The 19,460-nt window shown below is 43.0% G+C and overlaps 1 protein-coding gene across 4 annotated transcripts in view; it reads left to right on the top strand.

Moving 5' to 3' along the window:
• USO1 (USO1 vesicle transport factor) overlaps window positions 1-7,462 on the top strand; it is a 123,528-nt gene extending 116,066 nt beyond the window's left edge. For all 4 annotated transcript variants that reach the window (XM_077276497.1, XM_077276484.1, XM_077276490.1 and 1 more), the window contains 3 exons: window positions 2,514-2,612; window positions 4,378-4,593; window positions 5,846-7,462. In XM_077276497.1, coding sequence (XP_077132612.1) covers window positions 2,514-2,612; window positions 4,378-4,593; window positions 5,846-5,944 — 414 coding nt within the window. In that variant the 3' untranslated portion in view covers window positions 5,945-7,462. The remainder of the gene's footprint in view (window positions 1-2,513; window positions 2,613-4,377; window positions 4,594-5,845) is intronic.
• Window positions 7,463-19,460: the final 11,998 nt, after the last annotated feature.

Genomic DNA, 19,460 nt, shown 5'->3' with positions numbered 1-19,460 from the left:
TACCTTATCGGCCGCGGTGGAGCAGGGTAGCCGCTGGAGGAGGCAAGAGTGGCGTGTTGCTGCAGGCCGCAGGCTGGGATGAGGGGATGTTTGGAGGTGTGAAATTGTGGGTGTTTGGTGGTGCGGGGGCCCCGCTGATATTTTGTGAAAGCCCAGAGCCTCCGCATCTCCGTGGTTTACATTGCAGTGGACTCCGGGAAAATGGGTGTCGGGAGCAGAGCATGCACAGATGGAGATCTCGGGAGTTGAGGTCTCGGCGCCAAGATCTCAAATCTGTGCATGCGCCGCCACCGGCAGCCATTTTCCCGGAGTCCACCGTAAAGTAAACCATGGAAGTAAGGGGGCTTTGGGCTTTCACAAAATGTCGGCAGAGCCCCCCGCACAACCAAACACTTGCATCACATATCCGAACATACCTTTCTCCCAGTCTGGGGTCTGCAGCATCACCCCACTCCTGCCTCTGCCAGCAGCGACCCTGGGACCCCGCTTCACCTTCACCGCAGCCACCACCCCCGATAAGCAATAAGATGCATCAATTGTAAGAAGCGCCACCATTTCATTAAAAAAAAAGTTTTTTTTTTCCTATTCTTCTCAAAATGTAAGGTGCATCTTATAAACCACAAAATATGGTAAATAAAATACCTGAGACATTCTGCTTGAAAGGAATCCGGTCTCCTTTAGCTTTATCTCGATAAGTTTTTGTATAGACGGATCTGTAAATTTCATTGACTGTCTTCTTAACACTGCAGTAAAAAGCTTTAAAGGGTTATTCTCACAATGGCAATATCTGCATGACAAGTATTGATATGCTGTACACACCAGTCAGGAACAGGACTTCGCTGCTTCCAAACCTTAGGACAATCCCTCATTTGACTGACGGTTGATGGACGAAGCAATGGCTTTCGCTACTAGGCTGTTTATAGTGCACCCCCCAGTGAACATATAGTATATACATATCCGATCCCAACACACACAAATGTGTGTATGCACCGTATGTATGTGTGTATATATACACTCACCGGCCACTTTATTAGGTACACCATGCTAGTAACGGGTTGGACCCCCTTTTGCCTTCAGAACTGCCTCAATTCTTCGTGGCATAGATTCAACAAGGTGCTGGAAGCATTCCTCAGAGATTTTGGTCCATATTGACATGATGGCATCACACAGTTGCCGCAGATTTGTCGGCTGCACATCCCAAAGATGCTCCATACAAGGCAGGATGGATCCATGCTTTCATGTTGTTTACGCCAAATTCTGACCCTACCATCCGAATGTCGCAGCAGAAATCGAGACTCATCAGACCAAGCAACGTTTTTCCAATCTTCTACTGTCCAATTTCGATGAGCTTGTACAAATTGTAGCCTCAGTTTCCTGTTCTTAGCTGAAAGGAGTGGTACCCGGTGTGGTCTTCTGCTGCTGTAGCCCATCTGCCTCAAAGTTCGACGCACTGTGCGTTCAGAGATGCTCTTAGGCCTACCTTGGTTGTAACGGGTGGCGATTTGAGTCACTGTTGCCTTTCTATCAGCTCGAACCAGTCTGCCCATTCTCCTCTGACCTCTGGCATCAACAAGGCATTTCCGCCCACAGAACTGCCGCTCACTGGATTTTTTTTCTTTTTCGGACCATTCTCTGTAAACCCTAGAGATGGTTGTGCGTGAAAATCCCAGTAGATCAGCAGTTTCTGAAATACTCAGACCAGCCCTTCTGGCACCAACAACCATGCCACGTTCAAAGGCACTCAAATCACCTTTCTTCCCCATACTGATGCTCGGTTTGAACTGCAGGAGATTGTCTTGACCATGTCTACATGCCTAAATGCACTGAGTTGCCGCCATGTGATTGGCTGATTAGAAATTAAGTGTTAACAAGAAGTTGGACAGGTGTACCTAATAAAGTGGCCGGTGAGTGTGTATATATATATATATAGTATGTATGTGTATATATATATATATATATATATATATATATATATATATATATATATATATATATATATATATATATATATATATATATATATATATATATATATAATATATATATATTAGTAAGGTGGGGCCTTACGAGGCTTCAGGGGTGCGATTTATAGAGCAGGAGGAATTAAGCTGTTAAATATTATATATTTAATCCGAAAAGTTAGGCAGTGTTTATAAATTAGTAGACCTGTTGTCATGGGAATGGCGAAGTTCTTTGCAGAGGGTAGCACTCCGATTGGAAAATGGTGCAGTCACAGAGCAAGCTGTATCTGCCAGCACTGCTTTTAGCAGGTACAAGCCACTCCATTGGGTGACCTCAGATGGGGGCTGGTAGATGACATGCGACTAAGGTACCAAAAATTGAGATCCCCGGTCTTAAGGATATTGGCCCCCCCTTGTAGGTCCCAGTCGGAAGATATTAATGCCATATTTCCCATCGTGATATTAGTTTTGTATAGATAAGTGAGATGTAATACCTAATTTTATCCATCTAGCCCCGTAATATAGATGTATATTTTCCAATGTAATCCACAGGCCGTGCTTACGTCGGGTGACAATTCTACTATTGCTTCCAAGAATGAAGACTATGAAGAGAAAGTAGCAAATTTGCTAAAGGAGCTCAGCGCTTTAAAGGTTTGTCAATCAATTTCTATTTCGTAATGTTCTCCACATTAATAAAAAAAGTCAATTAAAACTCAGGTTGACATCAAGTGCCTACTACAGCTGTATATTAAGAGTAGTAACAAGATTAGTCTGTATTTAAGCATGCAGATAACACTTATTTCCTGATTTATCATTTATCTGAACAAGCTGGAAATCTCCTGACGAACAAGCAAAACGCTCGTTTGTCAGGTGAGATGATTTTTAAAAAGACTGTCATCAGACTGCCAGATAGAAAAGTGTGATTTTTTTTTTTCATTCCACAGGAAACGTCTCCACTGGTGTTGGGCTTTACTTCGTTCCATCCGATGCGTAGCATTGTGCTTAGTGATATAAGGCTAGATTGCAGCCATGCCATGAAGCTCCTGACTCACAGTTCGTGGCCTGATGTTAATGCTAGAGTTTTTTAGAAACTCCTTAGTTATTGAGTCAACAAATGTTGGCCTTTATGCTACTCTGCATTCGGTGACCCCGGTCTGTAACTTTGCGTGGTCTGCTACTCTGTTGATTAGTTGCTCTGGTTCCAAAACACTTGTATTTTTCCAATGATACCATTCACAGTTGCTTGCGGAATATTAAGGAAAGAAGAAATTTCATGCACTGACTTGTAAAAATGATGATATGTTATTACAGTACCATGCTCCACTTCAGTGAGCTCTTCAGAATGACCCATTCTTTCACAAATGTTTGTATGTTGCACATATGCAGTACATTCCATGGTCAGCGGACTGGAGCCTTGCATACTGCCGCTTACCTGCCACTGAAGATGAATGTGATGGACTGTTCCAGTAGCTCCGTGCCCTAGAAGTGCATATATAAAGTGGCCTTTTCTTCTAGAGCAGATGATGAGAATTATCATATGGTCACATTCCTCTTGCCCATAGCAGCCAGTTTGGTTCCTGCTTATTGCCTAATGTGGATGAATGTAATGTAAATGAATTAAATATAAAGTGTTATAATGTACCATATTGGTTTAAAATCTACATTAAGACTTTAAGGGATTTTCCATAAAATGCTTCTAAACTAGTATTAACAATCTGAAACTCTGAGCTATACTCATATGTGCAGCATTGTGATTCCCTGTCACACCTTGCTGACATGCCCATCCTAAGGCTGGGGTCACACGGCCCTCGATTTTCTCGTGCGAGAGAATTGGGATGATTGTGCAAAGTCTGTCAGAGTTTGAGCCACGTGTCAGTGCTCTGTGCTCCGATCCTCTCTCATGAGACAATTGTATCACAGGTGCGGATGAGATGGAGAAAGTAATTTCTCCATCTCCTCCATTGCCGGAGTCCGCGGTAATCGGACTGCACTCGGATAACATCTGAGTACAGTCCGATGTTTCACATCACCCATAGACTTGTATAGGTCCGTGTGTTCTGATTCTCGGATGCACTCGCAGCATGCTGTGGTTGTTCTCATAGTGAATCGGCATGAGAAAATAACCGGAGACCTGTACTGCCCCTTAGTATAATATTGGTCCGAGTGCTCTCGGATAAAACATTTCATGCCACTCGGCTGTGTTATACGCTCGTGTGAGTGAGCCCTAAGGATCATGGTGGCAGTCACTCTGACCACAGCAGTGTCCATAGGATCTACAGCACGGTCGCCATCATTGATTGACAGCAGCGGTCATCTGTTTTGCCAGCTATACGTTATTGTTGGTTTGCAAATATTTCATCTTGAAAAGACGGGCAAGTGCATGCGGAAATAACATTTGTCATTTCTTTTATTTTAGGATGAACGTAAGGCGCTATCTGAAGAGAAGTCTTTTTTAAAGCGGGAACTAGATGCTGCTCAAAGCACCTCGGCCATTTTACAGGACGAGAAACTGAAACTGACGCAAGATGTCACTGAGTCCAAGAAGGAACAAGATGATCTTTTGATACTTTTAGCTGATCAAGACCAAAAAATCCTCGGTCTGAAGAATAAACTGAAAGGTCTTGGAGAACAGGTGAGGCAGCTTGAGATTAAAGGCACATTATCAACAGAGACATATGGCAAGTGATCTAGACGCCCCAGCAGAGAGACTAGTGAGGCTCCTGCCTACAGGCACATTCTCAGCAGAGACATATGGCCCAAGCAGAGTCACTAGTGAGGCTCCTGCCTACAGGCATATTCTCAGCAGACAGACATGGCAAGTAATCTAGAGGCCCCAGCAGAGAGACTAGTGAGGCTCCTGCCTACAGGCACATTATCAACAGAGACGTATGGCAAGTGATCTAGAGATCCCAGCAGAGTCACTAGTGAGGCTCCTGCCTACAGGCACATTATCAGCAGAGACAAAGGCCCGAGCAGAGTCACTAGTGAGGCTCCTGCCTACAGGCACATTCTCAGCAGAGACACAGGCCCAAGCAGAGTCACTAGTGAGGCTCCTGCCTACAGGCACATTCTCAGCAGAGACATATGGCAAGTGATCAAGAGGCCCGAGCAGAGTCACTAGTGAGGCTCCTGCCTACAGGCACATTCTCAGCAGAGACACAGGCCCAAGCAGAGTCACTAGTGAGGCTCCTGCCTACAGGCACATTCTCAGCAGAGACATATGGCAAGTGATCAAGAGGCTCGAGCAGAGTCACTAGTGAGGCTCCTGCCTACAGGCACATTCTCAGCAGAGACACAGGCCCAAGCAGAGTCACTAGTGAGGCTCCTGCCTACAGGCACATTCTCAGCAGAGACATATGGCAAGTGATCAAGAGGCCCGAGCAGAGTCACTAGTAAGGCTCCTGCCTACAGGCACATTCTCAGCAGAGACACAGGCCCAAGCAGAGTCACTAGTGAGGCTCCTGCCTACAGGCACATTCTCAGCAGAGACATATGGCAAGTGATCAAGAGGCCCGAGCAGAGTCACTAGTGAGGCTCCTGCCTACAGGCACATTCTCAGCAGAGACATATGGCAGGTGGTAAATTGCAAAGTTGCTTGTTTGTTTTTTTACAGTTTTTGCAATTTTAACCCATGAAGAACTTGAGTAAACTTTTTTTAGGCTAGTGAGAATAGTGGGTGCTTTAGAAGGACAGTTATGTCAAGCAACAGGTGTCATGCAGCCAGTGGCACCTCAAAAACGGTTTAGCACCCAGATTGGGGGGTTAATGCTGAATGTCTAGGCATTGCACCCACTTTTTTAGTGGTTCATCAATTTTCTCCACCAACCAATTAGATTTGTTGAACGTTATTAGCTGACATAATCAACATCTCTACTCTTTTTTAGGTGGAGGATGAAGATGACTTGGAGTCAGGAGATGCCGGGGATGATGATGATGATGATGATGATCTAGATGAAGAAGATAGCCGAGATGATGACATTTAGAGACATTCATTATGCAAACAGATATCTTAATTATTTTTTTTTTACAGTAATAAAAAACATTCTAGTAATCCCCCTAATTGAACTTATAACAAGTTATGAAGGCAATGTGAAGGTGAAAACTAAGCAAGTCATTAAGGTTCTAGAGCTGTTGCCATACATCTTCCATAGCGTTCACACGTAATCATGCCTTTTTTATTTTCTTGAGGAATATGGCTTGGACAAGTGGTCTTTTATTGCTCTGCCAGTGTTATAAGCGCACCTTATCTTCTGTGGTGCTCCCCTTTACCCCTGCCAAGTACAAAGCATTGCTATGCAATGTCCGATGATCCCCAGCCCTTGTGCATCTAGTGGGCTCTGCTGAAATTTGCTGCTGCGGCCTCTTCACAGCTCACACTGAAACGATTGCTCTCTTCATATACAGACTGGAATAGTGAGGGATGGGTGGGATCAGTCCCGTCTCGTCTTTGTGGGATGGGTGGGATCAGTCCCGTCTCATCTTTGTGGGATGGGTGGGATCAGTCCCGTCTCGTCTTTGTGGGATGGGTGGGATCAGTCCCGTCTCGTCTTTTGTGGGATGGGTGGGATCAGTCCCGTCTCGTCTTTGTGGGATCAGTCCCGTCTTGTCTTTTGTGGGATGGGTGGGATCAGTCCAGTCTCATCTTTTGTGGGATGGGTGGGATCAGTCCAGTCTCATCTTTTGTGGGATGGGTGGGATCAGTCCCGTCTCGTCTTTTGATACAATTTCACGTCTACTACACTTGTGCAAGTCTAGTGCCTTCACGCCTAAATGAGCTGCGTTCCCCAGTGGTCGTGTTCGGCGCAACCTGTGGAGGCATAAGTATTTGTAGTTCTGGTAGATTATCCTTTTATTTTACACCACAATATCTTTTTAATATGGAGGGAGGGTTACTTAAAGGACTTTTTCCACTTTAGAGGACTTTTTTTTTTCTTTTCCTTAAATGCATGTATTTTTTGCTAAAAATAATTTTTACAATTTGGTTGAATTAAAGATGTTTACATTGTTTTCTGTAGCCAATCTGTTGTACTGCTTTGTGGCTGGTTGCAGAAGGAGTTATCTGAGAATCAATCAGTGAGCTCATTTTGACTCAGAGGGAGTTTGCTACCCTTATCTGTCTTTTCTGAGCTCCTCTCAGCTGATTTATGACCAGGCCACATCTAAATTAAATGTGCAGGGAAACAAAAAAGCCTGTAAAAGCCAAATAGTATACAAATTTTTAATGAAACCCAATTCCAAAAATAATTTTAGCTCTAAATGCATGCAAGTTTAAAAAAAAAAAAAGATCCCCAAAGGTGGACAACCCACTCAACACCGCGATACTTATTTTCAAACTTGTTGCCATTGCCGCTAGTTCACTATACTGGTTAAGTCAGACAAAGGTATATAATTTATTGGCTTAAGTCAGGCCATAGAGATTTAGCTGCAGAACGATGTTTTAAGAGTGAAAATATGAATTACATTAATTTCATGTTTTACAAATAAAATAATGCATTTACTTATCGATGTGTTTAGTGATTTATTATGAAAATATCTGATGCATAAATCACATGACACTCTCACTTCTGCATCTTTTTGTCTCCGATTTTAGACTACAGTGGTTTTACTTGTAGCAACAAAAAAAATGTAATTATCATGGATCTATTGATAAAATTATGTTCATAGCATCATTTATTTAAAGGGAAGTCAAAGAGGTGTTCTTAAATTGCTTTATTTAAACAGCATGAATATAAGCAAGTTTGCAGTTTACTTGGGTTTTCTATCTTCTGTCAATTTCCTTACATATTTTATCTTTTCCGTGGCGTGCATGCAGTTTCTAAATTACAGTAGATGGGTTAACTCCTAATATAACAGCCATCTCTCCCCAGCCCATTGAATTGTATACAGCAGTTAGCTGCTCACCTACCTCCCCCTCCATCTCCTCCTCTGACTAGATGCAATTATAAGTCACCAGCCAGCATCTTTCAGAGCATGTCTGGTAGTATCTGCTCTGCTCTCTGTCCTGAGCGTTGTGTTACTTCAAATGCCCTGTTGGCTATACACGTAAATCGTGTAGGCTCCAGAATAAACCACTGAAATCTGAATGTGTTACAACAAAACTTGTGCTGGGCTTTATAGTTCTACAAATACTACAGCTCTGCTACTCACCAGAGCTGTCGCTCAAGGAGGAGAACCCGCCCTCCTAGAAACCAGGAAGTAAGGAGACTGCATAGCTCTGAGCTGCTAAAGAGACAACTTGCGGATAACCGTGTATTTACATCTTCTATCAGTTTATCTGTCTTGATGGAGGAATTGAGAAACTGCTGGATCAATTTGTTAGTCTCTACTAGGATCGGATTCGTTTGATTAATTTGCCATCAGCATGCACATCTGCACATCGTTTTTTTTTTTTTTTATAAATCCTAATTTTGCCCCTCCCATACATCAGCACTGTTTTGACATTGGTGGGAGTGGGGCTGCTGAGCTTTGATGAAACAGAGGAGCTGTCTGTCTTCAGTGGGTGCCGCTGGCGAAGCAGTGATGTTTATGGGGCTGCACGTAACTAGGAAGCTGGCAACTCGCAGGGGCTGGAGGAGATTCATCTGTAGACAGTGTTGTGCCAGGATGTCATCTGCTAACTCAGCGCACACTAACTTAAAGGGGTTTTCTCAATCCATATGTTTGCTGCCACTAAAATAAGAACGCTTATACTCCCGTCCTGTGCCAGCGCCATTCCAGTAATGTCGGCACTGACTTTTGGCGATTGCGTGACATTGTTTGGACGTACCGCATATATCCCGAGGAGATGAGAGAGCTGCAGCACTCACTTTCTCCGGATGTATGTGATTGGTCTGGGGACAGGGACCGTGAATCAGCGCTGATTGGCCACAGGGATCGTGTGAGGCAACCATGTCGCCGGATCCCCAGGAGGGCCAGTGGCAACAGCGCTGGTATGGCATCGGAGAGGAGAATAGGTGTTGTTACCTTACAGGGGCAAACATACAGATAGAGAAGGGGTTGTCCGAGTAGTGTGCCACCCCTTTATCCCGCTAGCAGCTGGATCACATCTGGGACGGGGTTGGAGCACAAGGAGATCAGCTAATCAGTAACGGCTGCATTTCTTTGCAACAACTCTCTTAACTCAGAAAATACAATGACACTGCACTTGAACTAAGTAATTCTGGTGAATACTTAGCTCAACAGCTCATGTCCTCTGTATGCAGCCTTCTCCCATTGTGCCCTATGCCTCCCCCATACAGTAAACTCCTCTTCTCCTTTCTATGCCTCCTCCCCTCCAGTAATAAGTCTTCAGTCCTTCACCTGCACATGATGGCTGATTTAATCAGCTGTAATGTGCCTTAACAGCCGCAGGTGGATGAGAACTCCACCCACTGCTGTTAACCAGTTAAATCCTGCTGACAGTGGGATTTCAAAGCACCAACCAAAGGCATATCACAAATCCCACCCATCGTCAGCTTTTTCACATGTTTAGAGGGTGCCAATGGCTTCCATGACAGCTGGGGGTCTGCTGAAGTCCCCTGCACCTGCCATTATGATACTCTTGTGAACACTGGCTTGTAGAGATAGTGATTTCTGCTATACATAGCAGCGAGTCTCTGCTATTGCGCAGAAGATCGATGAAGCCATAGAAGGGAGGATAAGTTTCATATAACCACATGAGTGGACGGGGCATGCATGGGATTACAGCACCTCAACTGCACGTCACAGGTCAGTGTGACGTTCATGGGGCGGGGGGGGGGGGTGCCATAATAATGAGGAGTTAAGGGGATTTTCCAAAAACAAGTACGAAGATAGTACATAGCAGGTTTTAAAACTCAAAAAGGCATATGATCACAACAATCCCCACTCGGCATAATAAAAGCAAAGAAGGGTCCAAGAGTATATTCAACCATAAAATCAATTTATTAAATAATTGAACATTAAAAAAAGTGCAAAACCAGAGTATCCCTATCCAAGCAGGAAGAATGTATGGGGATAATAGTAGTATAACCAAAAAAACGCACAGTTAAAGTTAATATATATCAAAACACAGTTCATTAAGAGTAAGAAATGTGCAAAAAAAACAAAATGGCAATAGAAGGGTGCAAGATTACCACCCAAAGAGAAAGTCCTAGTAAGGTCCAGCATTTACTCCCAAGTGTCCTACCGAGTACTTTACTCATGCGAGATCGAGATTTAAGTTGGATGTATTTAAGACCGTGCTGCTGAAAGTGCTTGCTGGGCTGACGAAGACACGGCGAAACGCGCATAGGGGCAGCAAGTCGGAGTTAACTCATAACTATGCAAGTATTAGCCAAGCACATGCACCTTGCACCTTGCTTTTTTGCACTTTAGCACTTACAGCAGCACTGTCTTAAATACACCCAACTTAAATCTCCATCTCACATGAGTAAAGTGCTCTTTGGAGTGAATGCTGGACCTTACTAGAACGTTCAATTATTTTATTAATTGATTTTACAGTTGAATGTACTATTGGACACTCTTTTTGCTTGAATTATGCTGAGTGGGATTGCTGCGGTTCTTAATGAAGAGGAGGCAGGGATTTCTTCCAGGCACCGCACGCCCCGGAGTCTGGAAGAAATCATTAAAACATTATAACTGCATTTCTCAAGATGTACACTGCTGCTATGAGGCATACAGACAGGTAAGATTGTTTTAACCATTCTATTTTCTGTATGCCCTTAGTAATAGCTCAAAATCTTCCAGGGGGTGACAGATTCCCTTTAACCCCTTAAGCCCCAAGGGTGGTTTGCACGTTAATGACCAGGCCAATTTTTACAATTCTGACTACTGTCCCTTTATGAGGTTATAACTCTGGAACGCTTCAACGGATCCTGATGATTCTGACACTGTTTTCTCGTGACTTATTGTACTTCATGATGGTGGTAAAATTTCTTCGATAAGACTTGCGTTTATTTGTGAAAAAGGAAATTTGGCGAAAATTTTGAAAATTGCACAATTTTCCAACTTTTAATTTTTATGCCCTTAAATCAGAGATATGTCACACAGAATACTTAATAGGTAACATTTCCCACATGTCTACTTTACATCAGCACAATTTTGGAACTAATTTTTTTTTTTTGTTAGGGAGTTATAAGGGTTAAAAGTTGACCAGCAATTTCTCATTTTTACAACACCATTTTTTTTAAGGGACCACGTCACATTTGAAGTCATTTTGAGGGGTCTATATGATAGAAAATAACCAAGTGTGACACCATTCTAAAAACTGCACCCCTCAAGGTGCTCAAAACCACATTCAAGAAGTTTATTAACCCTTCAGGAGTTTCACAGGAATTTTTGGAATGTTTTTTAAAAAATGAACATTTACCTTTTTTCACAAAAAATTTACTTCAGCTCCAATTTGTTTTATTTTACCAAGGGTAACAGGAGAAAATGGACCCCTGATGTGCCTAAACATTGAAACCCCCCACAAATGACATCATTTTGAAAAGTAGACCCCCTAAGGAACTTATCTAGATGTGTGATAAGCACTTTGACCCACCAAATGCTTCACAGAAGTTTATAATGCAGAGCCGTAAAAATAAAAAATCATATTTTTTCACAAAAATGATCTTTTCGCCCCAATTTTTTATTTTCCCAAGGGTAAGCGAAGAAATTGAACCAAAAAAGTTGTTGTGCAATTTTTCCTGAGTACGCTGATACCCAATATGTGGGTGTAAACCACTGTTTGGGCCCATGGCAGAGCTCGGAAGGGAAGGAGCACCGTTTGACTTTTAAATGCTAAAGTGACAGGAATTGAGATGCGATGCCAGGTTGCGTTTGGAGAGCCCCTGATGTGCCTAAACATTGAAACCCCCCACAAGTGACACCATTTTGGAAAGTAGACCCACAAAGAAACTTATCTAGATGTGTGGTGAGCACTTTGACCCACCAAGTGCTTCACAGACGTTTATAATGCAGAGACGTAAAAATAAAAAATCATATTTTTTCAAAAAATGATCTTTTCTCCCCCAATTTTGCTGTATGGCGGCTCGTTTTTTGCGGGGCAAGATGACTTTTTCAGCGGTACCATGGATATTTTTATCTGTCTTTTTGATCGCGTGTTATTCCACTTTTTGTTCGGCCGTATGATAAAGCTTTGTTTTTCGCCTCGTGGTTTTTTGTTTTTTTTTACGGCGTTCACTGAAGGGGTTAACTAGTGGGACAGTTTTATAGGTCGGGTCGTTACGGACGCGGCGATACTAAATGTGTACTTTTATTGTTTTTTTATTAGATAAAGAAATGTATTTATGGGAACAATATTTTTTTTCTTTATTTAGGAATTATTTATTTATTTATTTATTTATTTACACATGTGAATATTTTTTTTTTACTTTATAACATTGCCCCGGGGGGGTCATCATGTTATAGTCAGATCACTGATCTGACACTTTGCAGAGCACTGTCAGATCAGCGGTCTGACGTGCACTGCTCCAGGCTTACAGGTGTAAGCCACCTCCCTGCAGGACCCAGAAGTAGCTCCGCGGCCATTTTGGATCCGGGGCCTGCAGGGAGGAGATGCTCGGTACAAAGTGAGCACATCACCTTGTACCGAGGGTCTCAGGGAAGCACGCAGGGAGCCCCCTCCCTGCGCGATGCTTCCCTATGCCGCCGGAACACTGCGATCATGTTTGATCGCAGTGTTTCGGGGGTTAATGTGCCAGGAGCCGTCCGTGACCGCTCCTGGCACATAGCGCCAGATGTCAGCTATGATAGCTGACACCCGGCCGCGATCGGCCACGTTCCCCCCCCCCCCCCCCATGAGGGTGGCCGATCGTATATGACGTACTATCCCGTCACTGGGAATTAAGTCCCTGGTCACCTCCACGGGCTGGAACGTCATATGGAATTAAGGGGTTAAAAAGAACTTATTAAAAATTTTAGTTTTTATTAAAAAATATAATTATATCTGTATTTACCCATTTTAAATACGGACTGCTCTGAAAGTTAGTATCTATCTAAAAACATTTGTTTTCGTACCTATTTAAGGGAAGGTGCACTGCCATCTTGTGCATGGCACAGCTTCTCACTGAACTCTCTGCACTGCACATGCTTCTAATGCGCATACGCAGGCACAGAGATCAGATGCACATTGCTAAGGGGAACATAGTGCTGCTTTATTAGAAGAGTTTTCTCTGCCTGCCTGCAGCATCATGATCTTCCATCTTCATGCTGGTCTTAGCTATAATGGGAGTGATTTTACACCCATCATAGCAAAGACCAGTGTGATAGTGATAGATAATAAAGCTGCTGATAGGCATGGACATGTGTGATAATATACTCCTCGCTGGTGGAGTGGCAGTGTTTGGTTTTCTCAGAAGGAGCAGTGATGTCTCCTGGATCCATGAATATGACAAAACTTTCTGGTCTTTCTCCTTATGAAGCCGTAGATCTCGTGAGATGAGGGTGTTTGTCACAGGTTTACTGCAACAGAGAGGAGCCAGAAGACCGCAGCATCTGAGTTCTGCTACTCATGCACTGATTAGAAGCACCTCACCTTCATATCAAACCTTGCAGGTTTCTTTTAGCAGTGCAAGGGTTAATCTGCTCAGTTGAGAGCTCCTGGTAGCTTTCCTGCATTAAGGCTCAGCTGTTCACTGTGATCCACTCCCATATCCAATATAATCTAGGCCCTGGCTAGTACTCATTGTCAGAGCTAGCTTATGCTGCATGACTGGAGGTTGGTGGTTGTTATTTTAGAAGGCATTTGGTGGATTTATCTGTGACTGTTGCTAGGTTTTGGGTGTGTCCTAATTCCCCATTGTCCCCTACTTTGGTTTTGCCCCATCCTCCATGCCTCGGTGTATACTTCACCATCAGAAGCAATCTGGGGAACACTGTGAGCTAGGGCGCCCCTAGCGCTCATAGAATCGTAGAATGTTAGAGTTGGAAGGAAACCTCAAGGGTCATCATGTCCAACCCCCTGATCAATCTCAGGCAGATGACTGTCCAGTTGGGGACAGGGAAGGATCCCCTTCTCCTGGTGACACCTGACAACAGTGTCATGACAGTGTTGTGGCCAAATCACATTTGTTAAAATCTCATGATATAATGTATATCAATTCAAACTGTGAGATAGGCGTTGCACAGATGCCGATCTAAAGCTGCCCATACACATTACTTTATATAGCTGTCAACTGAACACTCTGTATCCTGACTCCCCCATACACAAGAACACTCTGTTTAGCTGAGTGTTCATATATTGTCAATGGGAGAGAGGAGAAATCAATGGGTTCAGCCTTCTTTAACTTAATGTGCATTGTGACTTTTAGGCACAGGAGAGGTTACAGACTGTGATGTGCATGGTAACACAACCACATACATCATTCATAAAAATAAAGACACGGAACACGGAAATTAATTTGGAAAGAAATTGGCCGTGGCGTTTATTTTTGGGTAACCAAACAGGAATTTAATTTAATAAAATGAATAAACCAATATATCCTTTATCATATTACCATAAACAGCATAAACTTCACCATAGAATGTCCAACATCCACCCGAATCCGGGCGATTTTACCCACAAAATAAACAACACGACAAAATTAAAAACCAATAAAAGGGGAGGGAGGGCGGGATCTTCAAAACTTGCTTGAAGTAACTGCGCTCAGCGCCCATGAACAGCTGTATTTATATCTCCAAATTCTTCCCGCTCAGGGCCTTTTCACCAATCAGGGATCATAAAAATTGCGGGAATAACACCTGAGAGAAAACCGGTTTAAACCAGAAAATAACCTGCTCGTGTAACCACACAGCTTACCAGGGAAATAAAATTAACCCTCTGTATGGTAATAACTCTGTAGAATCAAACATAAGAATATCATGTTATCAAAGTGGCCGTGTTATCATGTGCCCCCCCTGAGATTTCACTAAGTAACACATGGTAACACAACCCACATACATCATTCATAAAAATAAAGACACGGAACACGGAAATTAATTTGGAAAGAAATTGGCCGTGGCGTTTATTTTTGGGTAACCAAACAAGAATTTAATTTAATAAAATGAATAAACCAATATATCCTTTATCATATTACCATAAACAGCATAAACTTCACCATAGAATGTCCAAAATCCACCCGAATCCGGGCGATTTTACCCATATGCCATGCCTTAAAAAGGCAGGGCCCCCCCAAAACGCCCCAGCCAATTCTCGACAATGGCCTGCATATCAAGATTAAAGATATCCAGGCCGATGTCGGACAAATGAACTAAGTCCCTCCTATACAAACCCGGGACTCGATCCTCAAGGTCAACGTGCCTAAAAGAAAAGCCATGAATTAATGGCATAAAATTCTGAACATTCCTGTTTACTCGTTTTCTAATTCGTTCAAGAAATGAAGAACTCTTCTGGAACCATAAAAATCGCGGAACAATTTCTGAGAAAACAAATGTAGTATTAATAAACTCATTTTTTAGTAAACACAAATCCCTTTTTATGCAAGCTAAGAGATCAAGGGTTTTCGTTTTTCCGATGTCATTGCCGCCTAGGTGAATAATTATTAGGTTCGGATAAGGTCTCATCTCAGCTAATTTACGAATCTCAAAAATCAAGTTCCTCTATACCATTCCTCTCTTGCTATGCCAAAAAATTTGGATGAGTGAATTATCAAAAGATAAATATTCAGTGTAGCATCTAACGGAAGCCCTCTTCTCAGCCCAATGAACAAACGAGTGTCCAATAATCCAAATAGTAACAATACCTGAAAGATGAACAACATGTTAATCATATAATTCGGGACGTACATATAGCTTAAAACGGCTAGACTCCCATCTACCAATTTTTTTAATGCGCGATTCACTGAGACCAATCATTGAAGCCTCAGCTGCTGCACCAATCCGAAAGGAATGAGATGAAATTTTAAGATCTCCCAAGCCCAAATAAATTAACGATTTTTTAGAATGAAATTAAATTGAAAAATGGTTGCAGGTTCATTATTCTTGTGCAAAAAGAATGGACCGCTCGAAGTAGGACGAACTGACAACCATCTATTCGCGTTAGCAACTGGGCAGATGGACGCATCGGAAATAGCATTTAGTCTTATTGATGTACCTCTGCCCAATTGATCAGTTTTGGATTTTTTGATAAACAAGGTCACGTGACGGCCGTGAACCGTAACGTGTTCAAATGACAAACCGGATGGAAATGATTTTTTGAGGGAAACAATCTCGCTCACTCTAAGAGCCCCGAAAAATGCAAAAGAAAAGGCGGAAGAAAAAAGGGATGCTTCGAAGATATCGAAACAAACCGACGGAAGAGATAGACAGATGTCTTTTAGTAAATTAACCGAAATAGGCCGACGCGAGTCAGGCAAAAACGTAGCCTTCTTAAATCCCTTTAAAAATTGCTTTACCACAAAAAATTCGGATAACGGTCTTTTACCTAGTATTTTTAAGAAAAATGAAATACCCGCCAAATTTTTCGAGATAGCTGAGAAGGATAGGCCATTCTTTACTAATTGTTCGGTGAAACCAAGAGCTAATGCGGGGTCAACATCCTGACAGGAGTGGCTATGAAGGTTACAGAATCTGACCCATATATTCCACGCGGCTGAATACTCAGCCCATGTTTTATTTGCCAGCGAATTCTTCACACATGAGTGAATTAGACTTGAATTAGTTCCCAAATCTGATGAGGACAAACTAGTCTTCCTTTTACAGCTTCTGCAATTCGGTCCAAGGATTGAGACGCCTGGCGGTGACAAATAAGCCGTGCGTTATCATTACTGTTCGACATAGAAAAAGCAGCCTTGAGCCAGATGTTAAATTTTAAACACAGAAGAGTTAAATGTCTCAGAATAGCTGCCGAAAATTGGTTCTTGGATGAGAGGGTATTGATCATAAAAACAAGGCCTTGTTTATCTGAACGGAAGATAATGCGTTTGTTGGCAAAATGCTTACCCCAAAAATGGAAAGCCACAAAAATGGAGAAAAGGTCCAAAAACGCTAAGTTCCTAGTAATCTTGCCAGTAACCCATGAATCGGGCCATGACTCAAAAACCCAAAATTCAGAAAAAACTAAACTCAATCCAAGAAGCTCATTAGCAAAACACGATAAACCGAGCTCTTCGGAGGAAATGAAAGGAGATTGCCAAAGATTCTTACCATTGAATTCTGAGAGAAATATCGACCAAATTTTTAGATCATCCTTAGCTTCTTTGTTGATACGAATATGGGCATGAGGAGAAGAATGCCCCGCTGTGAGATCATAAAGCCGTTTAGAGAAAACACGGCCCATCGGAATAACTTTTAGGGCGAAATTTAACATTCCTAGCAGCGATTGGAGCTCCTTCAAAGAAACTTTTTCCCTAGCTAAAAAACTCCGAATTAAAGTGCGTAACTTACAAATTTTTTCGTTCGGAAGGGAGCACGTCATGCTGACAGAATCAATATGGATACCTAGAAATTCCAAAGAAGTGCATGGGTAAACCGTCTTCTCCTCGGCGATCGGGACACCAAAATGCTCACAGATTTTTAAAAAACTCAGCAGGAGGGAAGAACAAGTGTTAGAGGCCACTGGGCCGACAAACAAAAAATCGTCGAGATAGTGTAAAACCCCCCCTTTTGCTACGGAAAATTCAACAACCCAATGTAAAAACGAAGAAAATGATTCAAAATAATAACAAGATAATGAAAAACCCATGGGGAGGCATTTATCAAAAAAGAATTTGTTCTCGAATAGTATACCGAGAGAATTGAAACCTTGAGGGTTGACCGGCAGAATCCTAAAGGCGGATTTTATGTCAGATTTGGACATGAGTGAATCCCTTCCAAATCGCTGAAGGATCTCAATTGCATCATCAAATGAAGCATACTTCACCGAACAAATATCGGTGTTCACTTCATCGTTGAGGGAGGCTCCTTTCGGGTAAGATAAATGGTGTATTAACCGAAAGGAGCCTGACTCCTTCTTGGGAACTACACCAATAGGGGAAATCCTAAAGTTTATAAACGGAGGAGACTCAAAAGGGCCAGCCATTCTACCCGATTCCAGCTCCTTTAACAATTTTTCCTTTACAATCATTGGGAATTCGGCTGCTGAAGGAAGATTCTGAACTAATTTACAACCCACACCTTTGAACTGGGGAACGAAAAAACCTTCAGTAAAACCATGAAAAATAAGGGAACTAATCTGCTGATTTGGAAAAAGACCTAGCCATGTGACCATGTTTTGAACCTTCACCGGGGTCAATGCTTTTTGCACTGGGTTCTTTAACGGACCCTTGCTGACTGGATTGGAATTGCTTCTTATAGCATTTAGACATAGGGTGAATGCCCCCGCAAAAGGAACATTCATGCCGAAAGCGGCAATTCGTGGACCACTTACAATTACCTTCATTAAAGGCAAAGCATATACCTTTCTTTGGAGGGGCATTCACACTCTGCCTAGATGTAGGGAATCTCTGAGGCAACATCAGATTGATCCATAAGCCGATATCTTTCTTTCCCCAGGATAAATTAGGATACATGGCCAGTTTTTGCCTGAACGACTCATCGTATTGCAACCAAGCCATACCACCAAAATGTCTATATGCTTCCAGAATGGAATCAAGGTGTTGAAATAAACCGGAGCACATATTGGGAAATCTCTCCCCAAGAACGGCAGCATAAATTGAAAATGCTTGTAGCCAATTGTTAAATGATTTAGGGTTAGATACCTTTCTCTCAAAATCATCTTTTTTGTCGTATTTATGCTGCTGTTCCTTTAAGGACGGTAATAAGGAAAAAAATATCAATGTACTCTTTTTTCCAAATTTGCTCTTTCACTAAAGAACTCAGGTGAAAACCCAGGGGAGTCACCTCACAAGTCATGGACTCCTTAAGAAAAACTTCAGGTAAACCTGGTTTCAAGATAACGCTCCCAGCTGCAGATTCACTAAAAGAAGCAGTGGGATTGCAAATTGTGGGCAGCGAGCCGCTAGAAAAGCATTCTAAGATAACATCCTTTACAACTGACTTGAGGTTAGAGGAAGAGACAAACTGGGGTACACTCAAAACCTCACCCTTGTCCTGATGAACGACCTGATTTTCCAAGCAGACTTCGGCATCCGGGTTCCCATAGGCTGGGGAGTGCAGCGGTGAAGGTGGGCTGTGATCTTCTTCAGTCTCCGAAATTGGTGAAGGAGACCTCCATGATGCCGCCGCAGCGGCAGCTGCGCTCACCTGCTTTGACTGTGTGCTTCTGGATGATCGGTAATACTTCTCTGGTGCTCCCTGGGCCACCGCAGCTCTTTTATGGCTGCGGTGGCTAGATGTAGCTAGCTCTGTGTGCCCGGCATCCGGATTCCCGGGATGTGCAGAGCGCCACATAGAGGAAGGTCCGGCGGCTGGCACTGATGACGCCGGCGATGAGGGCTGGCTTCGTCTGGCTTCCCGCGATGGACTGCGGGACTTCCGACGTGAGGGCCTCCTACTCCTGCTGCGTGCATCCGGCACCCGGTCATTCACCTTAGAAGATGGCGGCGGTGAGTAGGAGCTTCTGGGGCGGCGGCTCCTCGC

The sequence above is a fragment of the Ranitomeya variabilis genome, chromosome 1, assembly GCF_051348905.1.
Source record: "Ranitomeya variabilis isolate aRanVar5 chromosome 1, aRanVar5.hap1, whole genome shotgun sequence".
Lineage (NCBI taxonomy): Eukaryota > Metazoa > Chordata > Amphibia > Anura > Dendrobatidae > Ranitomeya > Ranitomeya variabilis.
The sequence above is the reverse complement of the archived record's forward strand: the minus strand, read 5'-3'. Positions and strand labels throughout refer to the sequence as shown.